The sequence below is a fragment of the Apteryx mantelli genome, chromosome 9 (genome assembly GCF_036417845.1).
Source record: "Apteryx mantelli isolate bAptMan1 chromosome 9, bAptMan1.hap1, whole genome shotgun sequence".
Classification (NCBI taxonomy): domain Eukaryota; kingdom Metazoa; phylum Chordata; class Aves; order Apterygiformes; family Apterygidae; genus Apteryx; species Apteryx mantelli.
Window position 1 is genome coordinate 5457445 of NC_089986.1, and position 20887 is coordinate 5478331.

The window sequence follows — 20887 nt, forward strand, 5'->3', positions numbered from 1 at the left end:
GTAATAGATTACAAAAGGTATCAGAACTAATTGTGAGAAAACGTCAAAAAGCTTTGGAACATGTGTACAGTTCAGATAAGCATATCAGAAAATTGATACACTTATCAAACCTTCAGCTTTGCAAAGAGAGAAAAGAAAATCCACAGCACAACGTGCAAAAAGTGCTGCAGATCTTAGAAGTTTTGTTTGACTGCAATACTGGAAATAGGAGAATGCTGGGGAATTCGGACCACTGATGGGGTCCGTCACAGAAACACATGCTTATGTTGCTAAGAAACAGTTTTGGCCTCTATTCAAGTATCAAGAGGACATGAAAATTAATTTCTGAACTGAAGAAAACATCTAAATTTAATACAATCTTTTTACTTCGCCCTACCTCCCTTTCTTTGAGGTCAATAACATCTCTAGGAAACAGAATTTGTTTAAAAAAAAACTACTAACTAAAACATTCCAATGATGAGGTGAGAGAGGGGAAGGTATTTAATCACATTGAGGCAGTAAACTGTAATAGCTGCTGCTAAAAATAAAAGCTTGAAAAGGGATATTAAATATCATTAAGTATTTAATCCATAACCATTAGGCTTCAGACATGACTTTTATTAAGAAAGAGATCACATTTTCTATCCCAGAAAAGATTTCTTCCAATCTTCGATGCCACCCACAGTGGGTGGGACATACTAGATTAGATTAGCATCTCACCTCATATATCGTATTTTCTGTATGCCCATGTAAAGGGTAAAGGGTTTTTTAAAGTGATGATAAATGCAAATAGTTCAGACAAAATGTGTTTAGTAACTTTAGACTTAAATTCTTAACCTCTTTTGCTTTTATGATTGTATTTACAATAAGACGTTTTTCTGCCAGACACATTTATACAATTGTTGAGCTCCTCTACTGATGAGTTGCCTAAATGTTACTTATATTACCCTTTACACTACACAGGGTGGTTGGCAGATTTACTTCCAAAAAGCTTCTATTCCTTTTGCTTTTCATTTTTTTCTTCTTTATTCTGCTATTTTTGTCTGGATACACCAGATCACTTTATAGAAAAGACACAAACATACAGCAGAGCTCCTTCTCACATCATCTCTGAACGTCTGGGTCTGCCCATCTCTCACAGCTCTAGGAAACAAGGCCTTGTTCTGTCTAAAATTGTTTTAGGCTTTTTTGATTTTATGCAAAAGACCAGTGATTCTATCTACAAGATGTGAATATTAAAAAAAAGTTTTTCGGAGACTAGCGTAAAATCAAAATTTAAGAAATACAGTGTATGTACATGTTTTAATGGTCTCTCCCAACTGAAACATACATTTGTATTTTTATCATAATGAAATACCACAAAAATTGATGCAATAATTATGGTTATCACCTTACAAAACTGCTAAACCACTTCCTTAAATTAGTTCATGACAGTTCTAACACCAGGAACCGAGTCAGCTCCAGCTGTATCCTTCCAAAATGGAACATAGAAATCAATAGCTTAATTTAGCAGTTCATAACCTTCCTTGTAACAAAAGATCATTGTCAAACATTAAAATGGGCATCCAAGTAAGAGAGAGTAACTGAAATACTGTGAGAATTCCATTGTTCGATGTAGCGGCATAGATAGGAATAACCTGCTTACTATGCCTTCAAGACCACAAGCAGGCCACGGTTCTCTCAACATCTGTTAAGTTAAGCCCTGTATATGACTGCCAGACTCGGGGACCTGAGTCACCTTGGGAAAATATGATACTGGGCTAATTTTGGATAACTTAGAAAAAAAGGTGGAGGAAGACGTAGAACAATAGCAATTTCTTAATACTTGCAGAAAAACCTGAGGTAGTTTGGTTTATGCTGGATTTCCAGAAAAATAACAGAACTGCATCCAGCTCATAAGACCCTCATTTAAAAACAAGAGCATCCGAACAGGCTGAATTCCCTAAGTGCTCACCTCGGATTCCAACATAACTAGAAACTCACCCATCTGATCCTAAAACAACAAACAATTGCCCAGCAAGGTGTTCTTCCTTAATTACTGGTTCTGTATACTCCTCTCTTCCAGTAGTCTGAATTATTTAGCTTTCATTACCATTAACCCTCAAAATAGCACCTGACTTAGCAGGACAGATTTAATTACTTTTTCTAAGCAAGGTTCCTATTCCAAAGTGAGCAATGTGAACTATATTAATCACAAATTGCTGGCTGTATCCTCACCACTAAATAAGGGAAGACTTAATGCACACTCAAATCTCTGAGACTGGGTGGAGATCTTATTCATAATGTTCCCCCACCCAGATATACAGGGTGACCAGCCTGTATCCTGCCCAGAAAAAAACAAGCAGCCCAATGAGATAAATATAATGTTCGAAATGCATTAAGACATAATAATTCAATCAGTTTTGCTCACAAAGGAAATAATTCCATTCTGTCATTTAGGCTTTCCTTGTAATGGTAAACCAACAATCTCAATTGAACCACTCTGAGCACCCAACTCTCAGACATTAACTGTAAAAATTTTGTAAGTACAATTTTCTAAGTACAAAGTCACAACTGCCCTGAAACGCTGCCCACATTGTGTGCTTCGCAGGACCAGCTATCACTTAGACCCTGCTGCTGACTACAGGATTTCTGGCTCAGTTGCGGTTGTCAGATCATGGCAGTGGCTGTTTCATCCTCTGCTTCTCTACTGGTCTCCTCCAACAAAGCTAGTGATATGTTAAGTGATGCAGAAGCTTCTGTCAAGTCTTTATCTGCTAGGGGTAAATGAGAGAAGATGTCACTTATCAGATTGACTGGATTTCAATGTATTTGCCTGGATGTCAAAGACACCAGAACGCAAACTTTCCAAAGCACCCACCCATCTTGCCTACCTCCTCCTTTCTCTTTTCTGCCTCATGCCACCACCTCATTCTAGGTTCAGGGCAACTAACTGTCTCATAAACCTTAAGGGAACATACAGGACAGCGATTCCTCACACTTACTCACTTTTAGAATTAGGGTGCAAAGTAGAAAACTCTCCTCTGGAATACAGAAGTCCATAGCTATTATGAAACTCATATGGTTGATTTTTGTCTACAGTTATTTTAAAGGTTTCCATCTTTCCTTATCCAACTGGATGATGTTTAGCTACTTATAAGCCAAGTCTGGATGTTGTAGCTGAGACCGAGTTTCAAGCAGAATTTCAAAATAGCTGGTTGTAGTATTGGCTTTTTTTTAATCCTGTGGAAACAAAGTCATATTAAGATCCAGAAGTTAATTCAACATGGTGCAGTCATAGCAGTACTCCTGCTCTCCCTATCCCACACGCCAACAGTGCGCAGGGAAGTAACCTCTACTGTAACAGTGCTACCTTGGATCTTTCAGATCTCAGACAGCAACAAAACCCAATCAAAAGAAGTGCTGTTGGCCCTGCTGGGAGCCTGGTACTGGAAGACAGAAGAGATGACACAGTCCTGACACAGACTCTCTTTAGCAGATATGTGTTTCTCTGAGCACCAGCAAGTTAAAGCACACGCGTGGAGACTTAGCATGCATGACAAACTGCTACGCGCATTAAAGCTTACTCTACAAACACTGTTTTTTTCACCCACACATTCAATTATTTTCTAAAATTGGAGGGCATCATTCTGTAGTGCTGCATGCAATCTGAAATTAATAGGAATCACAAGAGTTCAGGCTGCTGTTACTATGGACAACATTCAAGCCATGTAGGGCTGCATAGGTGTAGCTCTATTTGTATGATGCATGTGAAGAATAAGTCATCACAAGTGCTGTTAGTTCTTCCTTCTACCAATTTAAGGTAGAAGTTTAAATACAGTCCCTAAAAAAAGAGGTGAGACAGTTAAGTACATCCACATCTTTGCATACTTTACTAAGATCAGTTTTGGTAGGCTACATAATCAGCAGGCAGACAGGCATAATAAATATTATCTACTAACATTACAGAGTACTTGTGATCTACTACTGTGATGCATTATATAAGTCTCTGTACATATAGCTGCCATAGGTCTGATCAGCTTCTAGCAGGTCACCTGCAAGGAAGGTTCTCAGTTGGGGACAAATGGGGACAATAGCTTCCCCAACAGGCACAGAAGAATTCTATATTTGCTCTTCAGCTGGTGCTTTCTAGCACTGGGTCAGACAGCTTTGGGGAAACCCACGGATTGTCTATAATTAGGTAAACTTTGAAATCTCAAGTTCAGAGCCCCTGCTGGGTTGCCTCCCAAGATTATGGCTCAGTCTCAGACTGCAGAAAGAGATTGCCTGAAGTCCTCAGATAATTAAGGCTCTAACAGAAAGAGCAGGAAAATTAAGATAGTACAAGGCACTAAATGTAGGCTGTTATTAGGATTAGGGATTAAAGCAGATTAAAGCAGATTTACAGTACACAAGGAGTTAGATGATACCTAGAGGCTAAGACGACAGAAGTTGTAAGGGCTAAAGAGCATTTGTAGACACATTTAGACTTGAAGCAGTCAAAGATAGGATCAGCTTTGTCTACAGCTGTCAATGCATATCTGTTCTAATAACTGAAGTCTGTTCCTATATAGTTTAAGACTTAGTTTGATGCATCTTTGTAGGAGACAAACAGTATCAAGGTTTGTTTTATCATTTTAAGGCAGATGAAATAAGATTATCTTCAGGTTTTGAGCATATAATACTCAGAGAATGAGATTAAAAAAAATATAATCAGCCTGCTGGGAAGATCAGCTTCTCTATGAGAGACCTTATCTGTAAGAATGACTCTGGGTTTTCTTAGCAGCTGTGAAGTTTTGTGCCATCTCTAAATTTTGCCTCCAGTATTCCCATTGGGAGTTATAAAAGAAGCCCTACTTTCTCCATGTGCAACAGAACTTTGTTAAGAGATAAAAATGCCAAAGTCTGACATTCTCTTTTGTGTGACGGCTTGGAAGCCTGACTTTCAAATACAAAAACTGCTACAATGTGAACTGTCTAAAGAGGAGGAGCTTAAGATCTCAGTCTCTCGAAAACGATTGTTCTTATCCTATTTCCCAAACCTGCCATTCTTCTGACCGCACCCTCGTCTTATTTCAGAAAGCACAAAGTTCTCAGCTGAGTACCTAAAGTTTTGAACACCAGAAAAAGCAGAAGTCCCCACAGCAGTAGCTGTACGTACCACTCTTCATATTGGCTGAATGGGCTAGAGGATTGAGACCCCTTTCCGCACCCCTTTTTAGTGCTCTGTGCATTCTCTCCCTTGGTAGATGTCAGTGCTATTTCTCCCAAGTGTACAGAAGATTCAGCCCTGGTCCATGTGTTTTATCCATGCAAAGCAAAACCATGAAAGAGAGAAAACATCTAAGATGACTGATTTTTCAACCAAAGACTCATTCAGGCTTGAAGAATTGGCCAGCACCAAAAAGAAGGTTCTTACCACCTGGCATAGATGGAAAGTCTGAAAAACTATGAAGAGACAGAAAAATAGTAGAGAGGATGCTAGAAAGTGAATGGAGACTTCACTCTGAACTACACCTGAGGATCCTTCCCAAAATCAGGGCAGACCAAAGGCACTGAAGTTGTAAAACTCTGATGTGACACACAAACTTGGGAGTTACCTACGCTCCTTAACCATTTCACCAACTGACTCAAGTTTCCCTGGAAGCCCTAGAGGCGCTCCTCTGTGTATACTCAGGACAGCAGCTGTCCTTACAGGCCTGAACAGTCACGACTAAACCCAGCCAAAACCAGGCAATATTTCAGTGTCATCCAAGTGCTTCAATCCAGTTGGCCTTCTAGGAAAACACCCAGCTCAGCACAACACACCCTCAGGATCCTCAAAAAAACAAGACAAATTTTAGAAGTTGCCTCTTTTTATACACAAGCCCACTGATGAAGTGCTTGTTTAGGAAGTAGAAAGTCCAGGTTCAGTTCCCTCCCCTGCTTATGACGACATTTAAAGCCCTTTTCAACCACCTAGAAGAGAGCTGTAAGCACTAAGGAATCAACTGTCGTGGACACAGGCACTCTCTTTTCCTCCTGGCAATGCTTTCTCACCGAACCTGCCATTTTAACAGTTCCCATTTAAAAGATTTCAGAGTGCTCCCAGCATAATTCAGCTCCCAAAACTCTCTCTACAGCAGTATCTGTATCTTAAGACAGAACCTGGTTATGTCGCACAGAAAAGATGAGTCAACACTGCTTAGTAGTGATACATTTTGTTGTTCTTACAAAAAGAATAAGCTCAGAGAATAATCTCTCACGTTGTTAAGGACACCAAAGAAATGTAGCCTAGATATCTGTAGAGATTTTTTCTTTGGCAACAGGAACACCGTAGATTTAAAATCCAGGCCATTTAAGAGTTCAAAGTGCAGTCAGATCCTGCAAACATGATTTTGTGTCAATGTTTAACATGGTTTTAAAGTAATTAAAGAAAATTCCTTTCTGTTGTTTCATATTAAAGAGTTACACAAACACAATAACAAACTATTTCTGAACCTTTCCTATTTGTTTATCTCCAGGTAGGTGAATTGGGCACAGACACCAGTTCTGAATTCTATCTAGAATTCTATCTAGAATAATTCTATTCTATTCGCACTAGTAAACTCGTTCTGCAAAGATGGAAGCGATGACACAAGGCAATTCATCCTGGAAAAAGCTGTATTAAATATACAAGGAAAGACAGGGAAGAAAAGTTTATTCTCTAGCTCACTAAGTCCAGAGCCTCAAAAGTATTTAGGCATATAGCTTGCATTTATTTTAGTGGGAAACTAGACTTGCTGCTGCACCTCCAGGGGTCTTGGCCTTATCCTCTCTTAGTTGTATTAGCTGTTGTCATAATACAGGAAAATTTTAAAGATCCTATTTTATTGTTAAACCATGTTTTTCCTTGTATGCTGTGACTTACTTGCTGCTAATTTTTTTTAAAAAAAAAGTTTATGGCTACCATCTCAGGTATATATCAGATCTCCTATTTAATACACTTGAAATGTTGGCATAGGTCCCAAAACCATAATTGTTTTAAGTTATTCCATTGATAACCAAATGTATTGACATTTTTAGATTCTGGTTCATATTTAAGTTCCTCACTAATACATTAAAAAGAGTAAGAGGAAAAACTATATATGCAGCATTGTCTCTGCATTTATCAACCACTAGTTGCCTGCTACTTCCATGAATTTATTTGGATAGACGACAGCTCCTCAAAATAACGTTTAGGAAGTGGAAAGTTTAACCTGGCAATGCAGACCCAATGAATCCGATTGATAGTTTCTCTCTTGGGATAAGATTTGCTGCATGCTCCTCTTTGGTGTAGTGAGAGAAGCATAAGAAGCTAACTTGTTGAATTTTAACCTGAGAACAAGATGTTCCTGTTTGTTTCCTCTTCAAATACCGTTGGCAACTACACAGACTAGCAAAAGTAGCCCTTTAGCCATCTGCCACATACTCATCTTTCAGCCAATTAGGTGTACCTTCTCAGTGAAGAAAATGAAAGTTTTTAATCAAAATTTTCCATAGCACTCTAGTTTTATTACCCGAAATGGAAGTACTACGTAATGATGGTCTCAGACCATAGCTAATCATATTCATTAACAAATCACCATAAGAACCTAACAGCATAAGTCCAATTCTGCTATCTCTGCATAAAAACTGAACTTCTAAGCATGCTTTTACATAGGCTTCCACAGTGAAGAGTATGACTGAAGATCACTCCAAGTTAGGTACTGTTACAGCAGCTAGAGGTTACTCTTATTCTTGTTTTGCCCAGTTTTAAGAAACAGAATCCTAAAGAGTTTTGAAAGTTGGCTCTGGACTTTGCGCGTGACCTGGCAAGTTGCACTTGACAACTAGAGGTGCAGAGGTCTCGCGCTTCCTTCGGTGCTGATGCTTCGCGTGTGTATTTCCTGCTTTGCACCTGATTTCCAGACACGCAGACGTCCGAAATCAGCATCTTTTCATCTTCAAATATGGAATACCTGTGTCTGGCCCACCCTTAAACTAAGATGCATGCATTTATGTGGCAGCTTTGAACCAAAACACTGCAGGTCATTCTAAGTGTACCAGAATCGCCTTATTCAACTGAACTACTTGAAGCTTACTTTCGAATTACCCTTGAGAGAAAGGTTTTAGCAGAAAATTCCTCTCCCCGCTGGAGCTATTTAAGCGTGACGCTGCCCTCCAGGAACCGCAGCCTCACGTTTTTGCAGCCGAGCAGATTAACACAAGCAGGGGAGCGCGGGAGCCTGCGGGAGCCAGCGGAGCGGAGGCGCCTGGCGTCGCCGCACGGCCGGGAGCACGGGAGCGCAGGAGCTCGGGAGCGCAGGAGCTCGGGAGCACGGCGCCCTCCGCGCCTACGAGCACGAAGCGGCAGGGCAGGAGGAGCAGGGCGAGGGCAGCGCCCCGCAGGTCGCTTCGACGGGGCCGGCACGGTGCCTCGAGAGCCCGCGGGCTGCGGGGAGCCCAACTCCGCGAGGGGCCGGAGAGCGGGCGCCCGGCCTCCCCTGGCGCAGCAGGAGGAGGAGGAGGAGGAGGAGGAGGAGGAGGAGGAGGAGGGTTAGGGAAAGCCGAGGGAAGGGCGGCCCAGGTGCCGCCGGGGCGGCCGCGAGCGGTACCTTGTAGCTGAGCGGAGAGGGACTCCTGGTGCTGCTGGTACTTGAGCGCCATGGCCTCGGCCTTCCTCAGCTGGCTCTGCAGCTCGTAGTACAGCGTCGCCCCGTAGATGAAGCCGAAGACCACGGTCAGGAGCAGCAGGGTCTGGAAAATGCGCTTCTGTTTCCGGGAGCACATCCCGTTGCCCATAGTCGCCGGCGGGCGCCCGAGGCCCCCTCAGCGCGGCTCGGCGGCGGCCGGGGGCGGCGGCGGCGGCATCGGGAGGAGGAGGAGGAGGAGGAGCAGCGGGGGGGAGGAGGGGCAGGGGCCGGGGCCGGGGCCGGCCGGGCGCCTCAGCCCCGGGGCGCCGCGGCGCCGCCCGCCGCGCCGGCACTCAGCGAGGCGCGGGGCGGCCGCGCCAGCCGCATGCTGCCCCCGCGGGGCCTCCCCGCACCCGCGGGCGGGCGGGCGGAGAGAGGGGCCGAGCGCGGGGCGCCGCAACCCGCCTCGCCTCGCCGGGCGCGGAACAACGGCAGCTCCCCCGGCGGCGCGGCGCTGCGCGGCGCTGCCCTACGTGTCAGCGGCGGCGCTCGGCGGCTCCCCGCCGCGGGACGCCCGGAGGAAGTGCCGCTGCGGGCGCGGCCTCATTGGGCCCGGCCGCGGGGCTCTGCCCTCCCTCCGGGGCGCCCGCGCCTCAGCGCATTGGGTGCGCGCCGCGTCCGTCCGGGCCGCGGGGCGGCCGCGCCCCCTCCCCCTCCCCCTCCCCCCCCCCCCGCCTCCTCCTCCTCGTCCTCCGCGGGCGGGAGCGGGGGCGCCGGGGCGGGGCGGGCTGCGCCGCGCGCGGCCCTGCGTGAGGGGGCGGCGGTAACGGCCGGGCGGGGCAGCGCGGGGCGGCGGGGACACGCGGCGTGGCGGGGTGTGACACCGCGTGCGACACCGGGTGCGACATCCGTGTGGCGGGGTGACACCGCGTGCGACACCGCGTGCGACGCCGGCGTGGCGGGGTGCGACACCGCGCGCGACAGCGCTGAGGCGCGGCGCCCGCCAGCCCCGGCCGCGCGGCCGTTGGGGCCTGCAGGGCCCAGGAGCGCTGGGGCGAGCTGCCTCTGCGGGCAGAACAGCCGCCCAGAGCCTCTTTTCCTGACCCCAGCCCCCATTAATTTAATTTCTTTTATCATTTCATTCCTTTATTTATGTCGTAGCGCGCTGACCGTTCTTCGTTTCAGGGTGTGGACGCAGCGCGGGAGGACGCGGCATTGCCGGCCCCGCTTTCCTTTGCCTTTTTCTCCCCTGGGAGCGGAGCTGAGGCGGTCGGTGAAGTGTAATTCGGGTGCGCGGTGCGTCCGTGCCCCCGCTGTGCCCATGCAGTGCCGAGGAAGGTGAGAAGGGGCTTCAGCATTCGTCCTTAACCAACAAGAAATAACGCGACTGGAGTTCTCTCTATTACTGTATTTTATTATCAGAAAACCTCTGCTTGCCACAAGCATAGCTAGTGGTACTAAAACGGTGGAAAAAAAAAAGACATAGTCCAAAGGTGTTTTTCCAAAAATATCTAACTTTCTGGTCTGTGTGCAACTAGAGTTTATCACAGACATCATGCTGGCTTTAAAATAAATATAGCATAAAAGAGATATAAAAATACGTTCATTTGAATTTTTTACATATACCAGTAACTAATAGCAGTCACTACCACAAGCTGGCGTGGCTTCCAGCTAAATGTATTTCCAATTTAAATCTGTTGTCTTTTAATTTAACTAAATGCCTTGCTCTTCTATTATACTAAGATTAAGGACTCCTATTTGATCTTATTTTTCCTTATGCTTTCAGTTTTATCATTTTTTAATCTTTCTCCCACATTTGCATGCCTTGGGATACGTCTATACCATCCCCGTTTTCAAGAACACATTTGCTCTACCTATGCTCAAGCTGCCCATCAGCCATAAAGCCGCAATAGTGAACAGCTTTATTTTAGCTTATTTGCAGTTGAATTTGAATATCAAACAACTATACTCACTTGTTGGCTTGCTTATAACATTTAGCATTAGATAATTAATACTGTGACATTTGAATTAAAGAAAATTACTGATGGGACTGCTTTCCATCTCAAGTTTTAACATTTCATGTACTGAATATTGTACAGAAAGATGTATTTCCCTGCTGAACTGATTCAGGGAAAAATCCCAGTAGCAGCAAAAATGCTAGCAGTAATTTGTTGCGGGTAATTATATTCATAGTATCTGCATTTACAGTGAATAAACAATATTCTTCACCCACTGACTTCCAGGGTTGCCAACTAAAATGTTCAAAATTTTTAAGTTAGGCACCCGTAAATAATTATAATTGCTTTAAAACAGTAATACTTTTTAAGTATTCATATTCTTTTTTCTTGCCTTCAAGAAGCTTCCTGAAGCTCTTGAAGTTACGTTTTCAAACTTGTTTTCAAAACCACAAGTGTTTCAAATGGACTTACTTTCATTCAGTTTTACCATATCCATTGCTTTCACAGAAATATTCACGTAGGCTTCTTAATAGCACCCGAACTTGCAGCTTGTCTTCCTCTCTCACTCACAGAGAAGTCCTGTGTATTCTTGCTTTCCCAGACTTCTCAGGCTGAGCTTATTTAAGTAGAATAAGACAGTTCTTTATTTCTAGACTGAGACTTTAAAATCACTGGAGATGATTAATACTTCAGTATTGCAGGTAATCAAACTATTTAATTTCATGTGTTTACGCTTGTTGCTTACATTAACTTTTCTAAAAAGAGTCCACACCTTTAGTTTTGCACCAAAGAACAATTGTCTAGCCAGCAACTACAACTGAATGTAGTAGTCATTTTTGGTTATCATTATGAGTTTATATACATCGAACAGACATCATAGATTGAAGAGGACAGTGAATTAAGGTCTTTATGTAGACCTTAATCTAAATACATTTATTTGATTATGCTGTAAATGTACTTTATCTTCTTGTAGAAATTGGCCTGAACATTAACAAATGCTGAGAGAATAGCACATGAATATCTCTCTCCTTTTGCTTAATCAAATATTACTTACATTCAGTAATAGCTAGTGATATATCGTTTTCAGCTAATGTAAATTCTGATTCTTCATGAGCAAACCAATTAAAGTTAAAATGAGGAATTTACTGGGAGCAAGGGACTATTATATGAATCCATTAGGCAAATATGAATTGAAATCCCAAATTGGAAAGGTTTGGAGTCTGTAATCTATAAAAATGCATTAAATTAGTTGCTAGGAGAGGAGTGTTACTTTGACTACTCTAGTCACTGAATAAGTTATTGATATAATCAGGAAGGAAGGGGGATAGATGCTTGCTGAGCCATGTTGTACCATGGGAAGCATGCTCAGAGGTTGCTGCAGGGAATTGATGGGCAGGCATTTATACACATATATTTACTATTTTTGGCTTAGTTTCCTAACAAAATGAGGCTTATGCAATCAAACCGTCTGTCAGTTTGTCCATTAGGGACTAACAGTTGGCAACTCATTGCCCAATTTCAGAAAAATTTGACCGTGTCATGGAAATGTTGAGCAAAATTATGTTCTTATACGTTCTGAGAAATTAGAGCAGCAGTATATAAAGTATAACCCTAAGTAAGTTCCCTACCAGAAGTCAAGGCTACATATGCTAAAACCTGACTAGATAAAAGAGAATCTACACAGGAGGGAGATGTTAGAAATGTCCCATTTGTTTGGGATGTTGATTCTTGTAGTCAACCCCAAAGTTGGGAAGCCAGCCCTCAAGAAGTTTGGATATCACAGAACTAATTGTTTTTCTTTTATTTATTTCCTTTGTTTGTTTTCCTCCTCTTCGTGCGCTTCTCCTGTGATGTCATTCATTCTTTCAGTGTCAGTTTTACTAAGCTTGATTCCTTGATTATTTTGTGGCTATGGACACCAGTGTCCTAATAAAAATGACCAGTGAACAGCTCTGAGTTTTCCCAGAATGACCTAATGAACACAATAATTCAATAGAGCTGGCAGCAGATTATCGATGGATCAGGGATCCAAAGTGATGGATAGGTACAGTGAAGGTTGTCCCGTACAACTCACAGCCCATTCATTTGGTTGCCAGAAGTTAAGGACTGTACTGGCAAGACATATGTTATCGCCACTCCAGGTACAAAGTACATTCCAGCTGCAGATGTTTAGGCAAGAATGACCTTTGTGTCCAGTGACTGCAGCCTCCTAATGCATACAAAGATTGTTTTAACACTCGGGGTCATTTATTGGAGGTCCAGTACTGAAGAAATAAAATGATTGGGCTTCAGGAGGTGAATGCTGCCTGGAAAAATTGAATTACATCCTTGCCTGAGGTCATAGTTTGTGACATTAGGGGAAGTCACTTAAACCAGGCTTTTTATGGATGACTATCAGTTGCCTGTATCTGAGTTTCCAGCTTAAGCAATCGGTTGAACTCTATTTGCTGTTGTCTTAATTTGAGGTGAGGGCAAGGGGAGTTGTGTTTCAACATAGAAAGTGCTGTGCTACTTAGTATTCAGAAAAAATTCAAACACAAATTATTCCAAATTGGACACTCAAAATAAACACACATTTTTGGCTTTTGTTTTATGGTACCTCAGTTCTGGTTGTAGAACAATAGATGATGACTAGCTTCTACTTCATAGGGATATGTAAAGATATATTGTTCTGAATCACTTGGCAGTCATGATAAGAAGGGGGATAAAATGCCTATAAGAAAATTCTGTGTAGGTACATGATATAATTTAAACAATGCCACAATGAGGTAAGAAAATGTGGTTATTAGTGGAGATGAATAAGGAGGCTAAACTCAGACTTTGAATATCTTAATTCTGGTGTTTTCTGACTTACCTACTCTTGTCATCTTACTAGCTCCAATTCATTTTCCTTATAATTAGTAATTAATGCACATAAGCAGATTTATTAAAATGTACAGTAGTTCTAATAGGACTAGAAAGTAATATAACTGCTCTACATGAGCTGTAGATCTACAAATGCACCAGGGTGACACATCTCGGACACGCCTGGAATTGCCATACATTGCTTTGCATCATTGCCATATAGTCACCGTACATGAACTTCAAGGTGTGGTTAACACCAGTATGTCCTGTGTTGGAGTTATTACTAGTCACCTGTCAAGGCAGAACTAGTCAGAACAACTTCTAGGAAACACTGGAATTTGAGTCAGCCTTCTGCTGCAGTCCCCAGAAAAAAACCCTCCTCCTACCATTATGTACTCCGTTGTTCTTGAAATGATAGCTATCATAAAACTATTCAATAGCAACAGCTTAAAACAAATGTTAAGATCCCAAATCAGTTAAATACCATATGCTAAAACACTAGTTGACTTTAAGTGATGGTCAGATGATCAGCCTTATAAGGGACTTGCAATTGGAAAACCTGTATTCCTGAGGGCTGGCATTTTGCAAAAGGGAAAGTAATAGTATTTGACTGCGAATGATAATATGACTGCTCTTATGATTAAGGGGCTGGATATGTGAGCCTTTAGGCACTTCTCCGGCAGTACGGTATTTGCATGGAACCAAAGTGCTCTGCGGCAGGGACCTGTGTGCGTTCTGGTTCTGCGTGTTCTGTTTACACTGCAGATCAATCTCGGCCGCTAAGTGGAATGCAAACAATCATAACGTTCAGTCTGAGCCCTGCAGGTAGATTTGTTTTGCAGTACGAGTGACTGCATATAAAAACATGGGGCTGTGCCTTCAGTGAGGTGGGAACTGTCGTGCAGTACCTGACTCGTGGGAGAGCACCACGCAAGTGTAAGGAGAACGGTTTGGACACAGGCACCTGGTGGTTTCTCTGTGTGGTAGAGGGTTGTTTGGTAGATTGGGGTGTCTCGTGTCCTACTTACAAAATTCTGAGAGGGAAATGGACTTCCTCATTTTACTGTCTCAAAGGTAGCAGTTAGACTCGGTATCTTAAAAAAGTTAGAGGAAAATGTTGAACTTGGGAGCACGGACTACAAAGATTATTTTTTTCTGATATATGGAATAATCCCCTGTGGTTACATTTTCCTGGTACATTTCCCATTGGGCTGTCCAGAATGGAGGCTGTGGCAGATGGACGAGTACATAGATCAGTGACTTTTGAATTGTTCCATCCCCCGCTTTTTCCAGTTTTGTCAGGCTTGTCTAGTTTTTTCACAATCTTTTGGTTTTACAGCATCTGAATAAAAGCCAGGGCCTGATATTCTACAGCTGTAAAACTGTCTGGCCTTCCAGGAAAGAGAAACTCATCTTCAAAATTTTTTCCATTGTCATTGCACAGCAAGATAAGTTAGTGACTGATGAACTAATGTGATTTTCATTGATGTTCATATCTGCGATATCTTTGCAATTTTTTAAGCATCTGAAGTGGAGGCTTTTAAGCAGAGTTTGGAAAGAACTTTTTATTTCGTTGAGTTAATTTGAGGAGAGAAAACAAGCATTCAGGAATTTATGTATAAAATCTGAAGAAATGTAGATAAAGAACTTCAAATGAGGTTAAAATGAAGTAAAGACCTTAACAGCCGTATTCACATTCACTTTTGTCTTCATATGACTGTCCACTCCATTAGTGATATTATGATGGCCAGCCTCACTCAGAAATAGAAGCTGTTTTTCCAGTCAGTTTCAGGGTTATCCCTGACCGTAATTTTGTTTCATTTTTTAATTTTAGTTAGTTTGCTTCTAGCTTTTGTGCTGCCCATATACACCAGCAAAATGAATGTAGGCTTTTCTCACAAATCATGAATATCCATCCTAATCATTAGGTGGTTGGTGTTTACTTTTTGTGCAAGTATTTGTCTTACCAGTAGCTGAAATGCTGTGAAGAATTTGAGAGAATCTGAGTGGAATTCTTCCTTACTGTGTGAGCTGCTGCTTTGAAGTGGAGGCTTCCATCAGTCCTGATACTCGGGTGCTCAGTAACTGGACACCTTAGGGGATGTGATGATCCCAGTCCCTGGGTTTGTGAGCATTTTATCCATTTCACTGAGAAGAGTACAGCTCTTCAACTGTGAGTTGTGCACTGTGAGAATTGCATATCTGAGATATCCAAAATTACTTCAGTCCTATTAGTGAGGAATTATTCTTCACTAGTTCCTAGTGAGAGAATTATTTTTTTTGCTACCAGAAATTCATTTAACTTCATTTTGCCTGATACATTTTATATTTTGTAATTCTTTGGGACAGGAACTTAACTGAATGATGAGTTAGTCAAACTTTTATGGCATTATACTCCTCAGCAGAAGTGCAACCAGACTGGAAGTTGCACCGTGGCATCAGAATATTCCTGTGACATCCTGTTGACTTCAGTGATCAATATTTTTGCTATATAGTCCAGTGACAAGAGGATCGAGCCTTCTGTTTTAATGATGTTATTTGAAGTCTGCTGTGACTGGTGATTGGGTTGATGCATTCCAGGCACAGTAGCTGCGGGTTATTTATTGTCAGTTTTATAACCTGTATTGTGAAGAGGTTTCTGTGAAGATCTCCTATAAATCCAGTGAAAGCTGCACTGAGCAGTTTGAAAGTAACATAAATCATTAAACAGTTCTGAGGTAAAGAAAAGCAAGAAAGTGGGAGCTGCACTTTCAAACCCCAACTTAGTTCCCTCTCCTTCAGCCACTCAGGTAGCTCCTTTTCTTGTGTTTATGTTTTTGCAGGATCTGGGCCCAAAAGAAGAGAAAGAAGAAAGCCATGTGCATTTTGCAGAACAGGGACGGATTCAAACAGTTGCTCTAAGCGCAGATGGCCTTGGTTAGTGTTTGTTTACAATTAAATTCTTTATCCAGCTCTCCAGTTTATAAATGTGTTCCCAAGAAAAAAATGAATAACCTATATTAGCTTCTCATGAGCTAATTTTATTTGCATATGTTAAAGTTAGCTAAGGTCAAGCTTTGAAAAGGTACACCAGCAATAGTTATTTCAATCTATAAAAGAATGATTCCTTCCCTGGGCCTGCTTCATGCACGGGCTTTCTCCTCCAAAACTTTAAGGAATTTCCTTCAAAAGCCTTCATCTAGAACTCCTCTCTCCCCCTCCGCCCATTTGTCGGGAGATAAAACCTACTGGCAGCTCTCAGTCACTGTCACATCACTTTTCCTCATAGCTTTCCCTGTCTGTCCAGCTAGTCAGTCTGCCTGGGATAATGGTAATTCTTGCAGAGATTAGGTTTATTATGTGTGCACGTAAAAGTGAGGATGGCAGAATAAGGAGTCAGTAAGGACTTGCTATATGAAGGTGGTCCTGAAAGAAATAATTAAAGGTTATACCAGTGAGGTTTTTGAACTAGCTGTAGAAATGACACTGGCAATCTTTTTGTCTGTGAATGGCTTGTCTTTTGGCTTGAATCAGTGCAGCACTGTAAAGACAGGAAAAAAGGTCCCAGGAGCTGTTTGCTTTTGCAGTTATTAAAACTGATGATCTCAGTGTTTGGAAGTGCTGCAAGAAGGGAGGGAAGACCTGGAGCAAAACAAGGGAGATAAATCTGCAGAACGGAGAAAGAATCCCAGATAGTCGGTGCCACCTAGTGGGAACTCTGAGAAGATTGTGTAGAAAACTGGGCTGCTGCTTGTACACCCCAAAAAGAAGCCTCACAGAGGGCACCCGTAATACAGAGGAATCATTGATGAGGGTGTGGGTGCTCAGCAACATCAGTAAGCAAGGAAGGGAGTGTGCGAGAAGAGGCAAACAGCTGGTAGACCGTGTGTGGGTGTTGTGTGGGTGAAAAAATTAAAGTTAATTAAGTCCCCATGTAGCTCAGTTACAAGGGGACTTGCATGTTCTAGAGTTAGCTGACAAAAGAACCCCTAACACCGCTGCTCAGTCGCTGCAGAGGAGCTCTTTGCGGGTGACGTGACACAAGCTAACTAGAGGCTTGCTCTGAAAGGTTAGGGAGAGACAAGAGAGAGCGTGCATGTGTGTGATTTATTAATCATACCTAGATTGTGAGTGCTTTGAGGCAATGAAGCTCATAAAGTTTTACAGGCATTTACACAGCCACTGCACTGTGAATAAAGAAGTGCTATGGCTACTATTAAGAAAAATTATATGAAATTACTGCATAATAAGTAATGAGCCCTGAGAGGAAAATGTACTCATCTGTGTTACCAGACATTCTTGTGTTCTGGCCAAGATGATGGACAGCTTCTAGCAAGCATGGAGTTCAGCTCAGTGAGTTACTTTTGGTTTGATTTTTTTTTTAATCTGGCTTCCTTATGAAATGAGGATACTGTAATCAGAAGAGGGAGGGTGTGTTTGTGTGTTCTCCTCTTTAAAGCCTATCAATTCATTGGCTGATTTCAAGCAGACTTAACAGAGGGTAGCTATCTCAGGTATCACGTTCCTGAAAGTTTCATGCAAATAGGTGGCTGGGTAGGGGAGAGAGATCTGCAAGGGAAAGGCTGAAATGCAATCTGAACTATTTATTCATTAGTGTCTAATAACATGGGAAAATTCTTTATAAATACTGAAACCACAGGAAGAGCTACCATTAGTTGTCATAGTCAAAAATAAGTTTCTGTTGGAGCTTATTGTTTATACAAAATTAGCAGAACAGCTGGTAGTAAAATAGGAATGTGGGCACGATTAGGGTACTGAGCATCATCAGTGGGTTCACCACGGAAGTCTGCTCTCTGGAGTGTGTATTGTACACACTGGTGCAAATCACACAGGTACGTAAGCATTGCACCCCAGCATGCTGCCTGGTACTGTGGCACCATGTAATGGTACAAAAGTTCTTATCTGGAATATATTTGTATCCTGGCAGGACCCCAAAGAAGGTGTTTGTCTTACCTAGATTTCTTTTGAAGTTTTACAGTAGAACATCCTAGTATATATGTGAAAGTGTTCTGGCTATATTCTACTCATTCTATTTTAAACATAGGCTCCTAAATTTGTCTCCAAGTGGGAGTTCAGAATGACAGTATGTGCCTGCCAGCAGACAGAGGAACTGACAGTCCCTCAAGAAGGTGCCCTGTGACTTATAGGTGGCAGATGACATCATTCCTAGGAATAGCAAAGAGGGATGGATCTCTTTGCTGCCCCAGGGACTGCTTTGCCCCTCTTATGCCCAGTCTCAAGGAGACTCTCCCTTCTTCCCTACCTGTTCCACCCTTGACCTGAGAAAAGTTAGCTTTGCATCTCTAGGAATCAAAGTCGCACTTCTCAAAAGTCAGGCTGATACTGCAGAGAGAACCAGCAACCCAGTGGCCCAAAACAGTGGTGACAGTCCATGCATTTCAGTGTGTATCCCAGATGCATGAGGTACACTTGGGGACCTGATCCTCTGTTCTTTCTGTTTGGCTATTTTGTGCTTTTGAAGTCTCACTTATGCTGACCTGCTAGAGGGCGAGGACATGAGATTTGATATGACTTTTTGTACCTGCATGTGATTTGTAGCATGCTGTTGTTTATTCTCTACTCTTCAAAAGGAATCTCCTTTTCAAACCGAGCCCCACAGAACTTCCTGTATTTAAAAATAGCAACCATAAAGAGCTTGGATTCTTGTTTTTGGCTTTTCTTCTTACATATCGCATGATTCAAGAAAAATCCTCAACATACAGGGAGGAAGTGACACTGACATATTGCTCATGATGAGAGCACTAAGCAAATGGAAAACAGAAAATAGCAATCTGGCAGAAGCAGTGGGGAAGATTAAGGTACATCTGGAGTAGAGCTGTTTTATTCTGAGGGATAAAATAACCAATTCAATTGGATATCAAAATACATTAGTGGCTATTTTAACATTTAAATACCAGCAGTGGGGAGAGAGAATTGCCAAATTTTGGTAAAATAATATTTTATTATGGTCAGCTTTCTACAGTGACTCAGGTAAACTTCTTGGTTGCCTAGAATTAATTTGTTTTATCTGTAAATTACTTCGGAGAAAAGAGAAGGCTGTTGCAACACAGTGACATGGCTTCCGCATTCATACAGTACACGCAGAATAAACATGCTGTAAGAGGCTGATGTTTTTCTCCATTTTCAGATAGCAGAAATGTCAAAATCTGAAGGATACAGTCAGGTAAAATAATTTCTGACACCTTGCCCTTAAGAATGGTTGATTTAAACAGCAATTTCTAATCAAATCAAGTATGCAATTATATTTTTCTAAGGTCTTTGCTCCTCAGAAGAGGCACATACTGTGTAATGCATATCATGTATATATAACAAAGGCTTGAATTCTTACAGACAGTTTTCTAGGGTGACATACTGGTTCTATTAAAGTCAACATCAGGTTGCTGAATATAGTATACTCAAGATTTCACTTCTACTTTCTTTTGACTTCACAATTTAATATGTGATTACTTTGTTTTGACTTGACTTACAACCTAATGCATGACTAATGCTGATATGCAGTGATAAAACTTCCTATTAGAGTAAATCCCAAGAAACTCTAGTAATTTTACTGTCAATTTGGACTCACACCAATGTTACAGTGGAGAATTTTTTCATCTTTATTTCCACAGTAAAAATAAGAGGCCCCAGTTGAAATATGACAGCCAGACTGCATTTTTGAACAGTTTATGTCCAGAGCCAGACCTGCGTTCTGCACTCTGAATCTTGTTCTAATTAAAATACTCGTGATCTGCTGTTAGAGTGTTGAAGGGCTTTTGAAGTCAGACTCTACTTTTTCACTTTTGCAGGGTATTTTGAGGGAGGAGGGTTGCCTGTGTTTTGGAACACGTAACTGAAGTTTGGTTAATAGATTGTAATAGCCATAGACTAGATAACATTGTGAGTTTCTTACCCTTCTTTGATTTCTTTATCCTAAAATTCTGTCATTTTTACTGCACTTATCAGAGTGGTGTTCAGAAACTTTATTATGTTTCAAATTGGGCTCACTGAAATTTCTAAATTTGTGTTTTTTCCTCAGGTCAGTGTAATCGCTCTTGTAGGGCTGTGTTCATGTGTTTCAGTTCAGATATTGAAACTGATTCAAGAAGTGGGTTTTATATCATTTTCTGAAGACATGAAGTTTCAGAGTTACTCAGGATTACCCATCCTCTGGACACATTGCTTACATCCAAATATGCCTTCTCCCTATAAATATCAAAGGTACGTGGCCTTGTCTGAAAAGATTAGAATTTTTTTTTCATGAAAAATAATTTTCACTTAATGAGTAGGAATTATGGTATATAGCATATTTTGGTTCAAAAGGGTTCCTTTCCTTATTTGAGGGGAACTGATAAAACCCTAACTTTAAGTGGCTTCACATTGTACGTTTTAAAACCCACTTCAAAACCATGCAAGTATATCCTATTAGCTCATTTGTATGTGATGTGACGAGTAAAACTGAAAACCTCAGGGTTCTCAGATGCTGAATGACACTCCGTAACATCACTTTTTTGGGAA

The 20887-nt window shown here is 42.0% G+C and overlaps 1 protein-coding gene and 1 long non-coding RNA gene across 3 annotated transcripts in view; one reads left to right on the plus strand and one right to left on the minus strand.

Annotated features, from left to right (window-relative positions):
• The window catches only part of GOLIM4 (golgi integral membrane protein 4), a 31937-nt gene extending 23070 nt beyond the window's left edge, over positions 1–8867 (minus strand). For both annotated transcript variants that reach the window (XM_067301587.1, XM_067301586.1), the window contains exon 1: positions 8553–8867. In XM_067301587.1, the coding sequence (XP_067157688.1) occupies positions 8553–8739 (187 nt within the window). In that variant the 5' untranslated portion in view covers positions 8740–8867. The remainder of the gene's footprint in view (positions 1–8552) is intronic.
• An 899-nt stretch (positions 8868–9766) lies between these two features.
• On the plus strand, positions 9767–20045 carry LOC106499609 (uncharacterized). The gene is made up of 3 exons (XR_010884963.1): positions 9767–9908; positions 16195–16288; positions 20002–20045. It is a non-coding gene; the product is annotated as an uncharacterized lncRNA (long non-coding RNA).
• Positions 20046–20887: the final 842 nt, after the last annotated feature.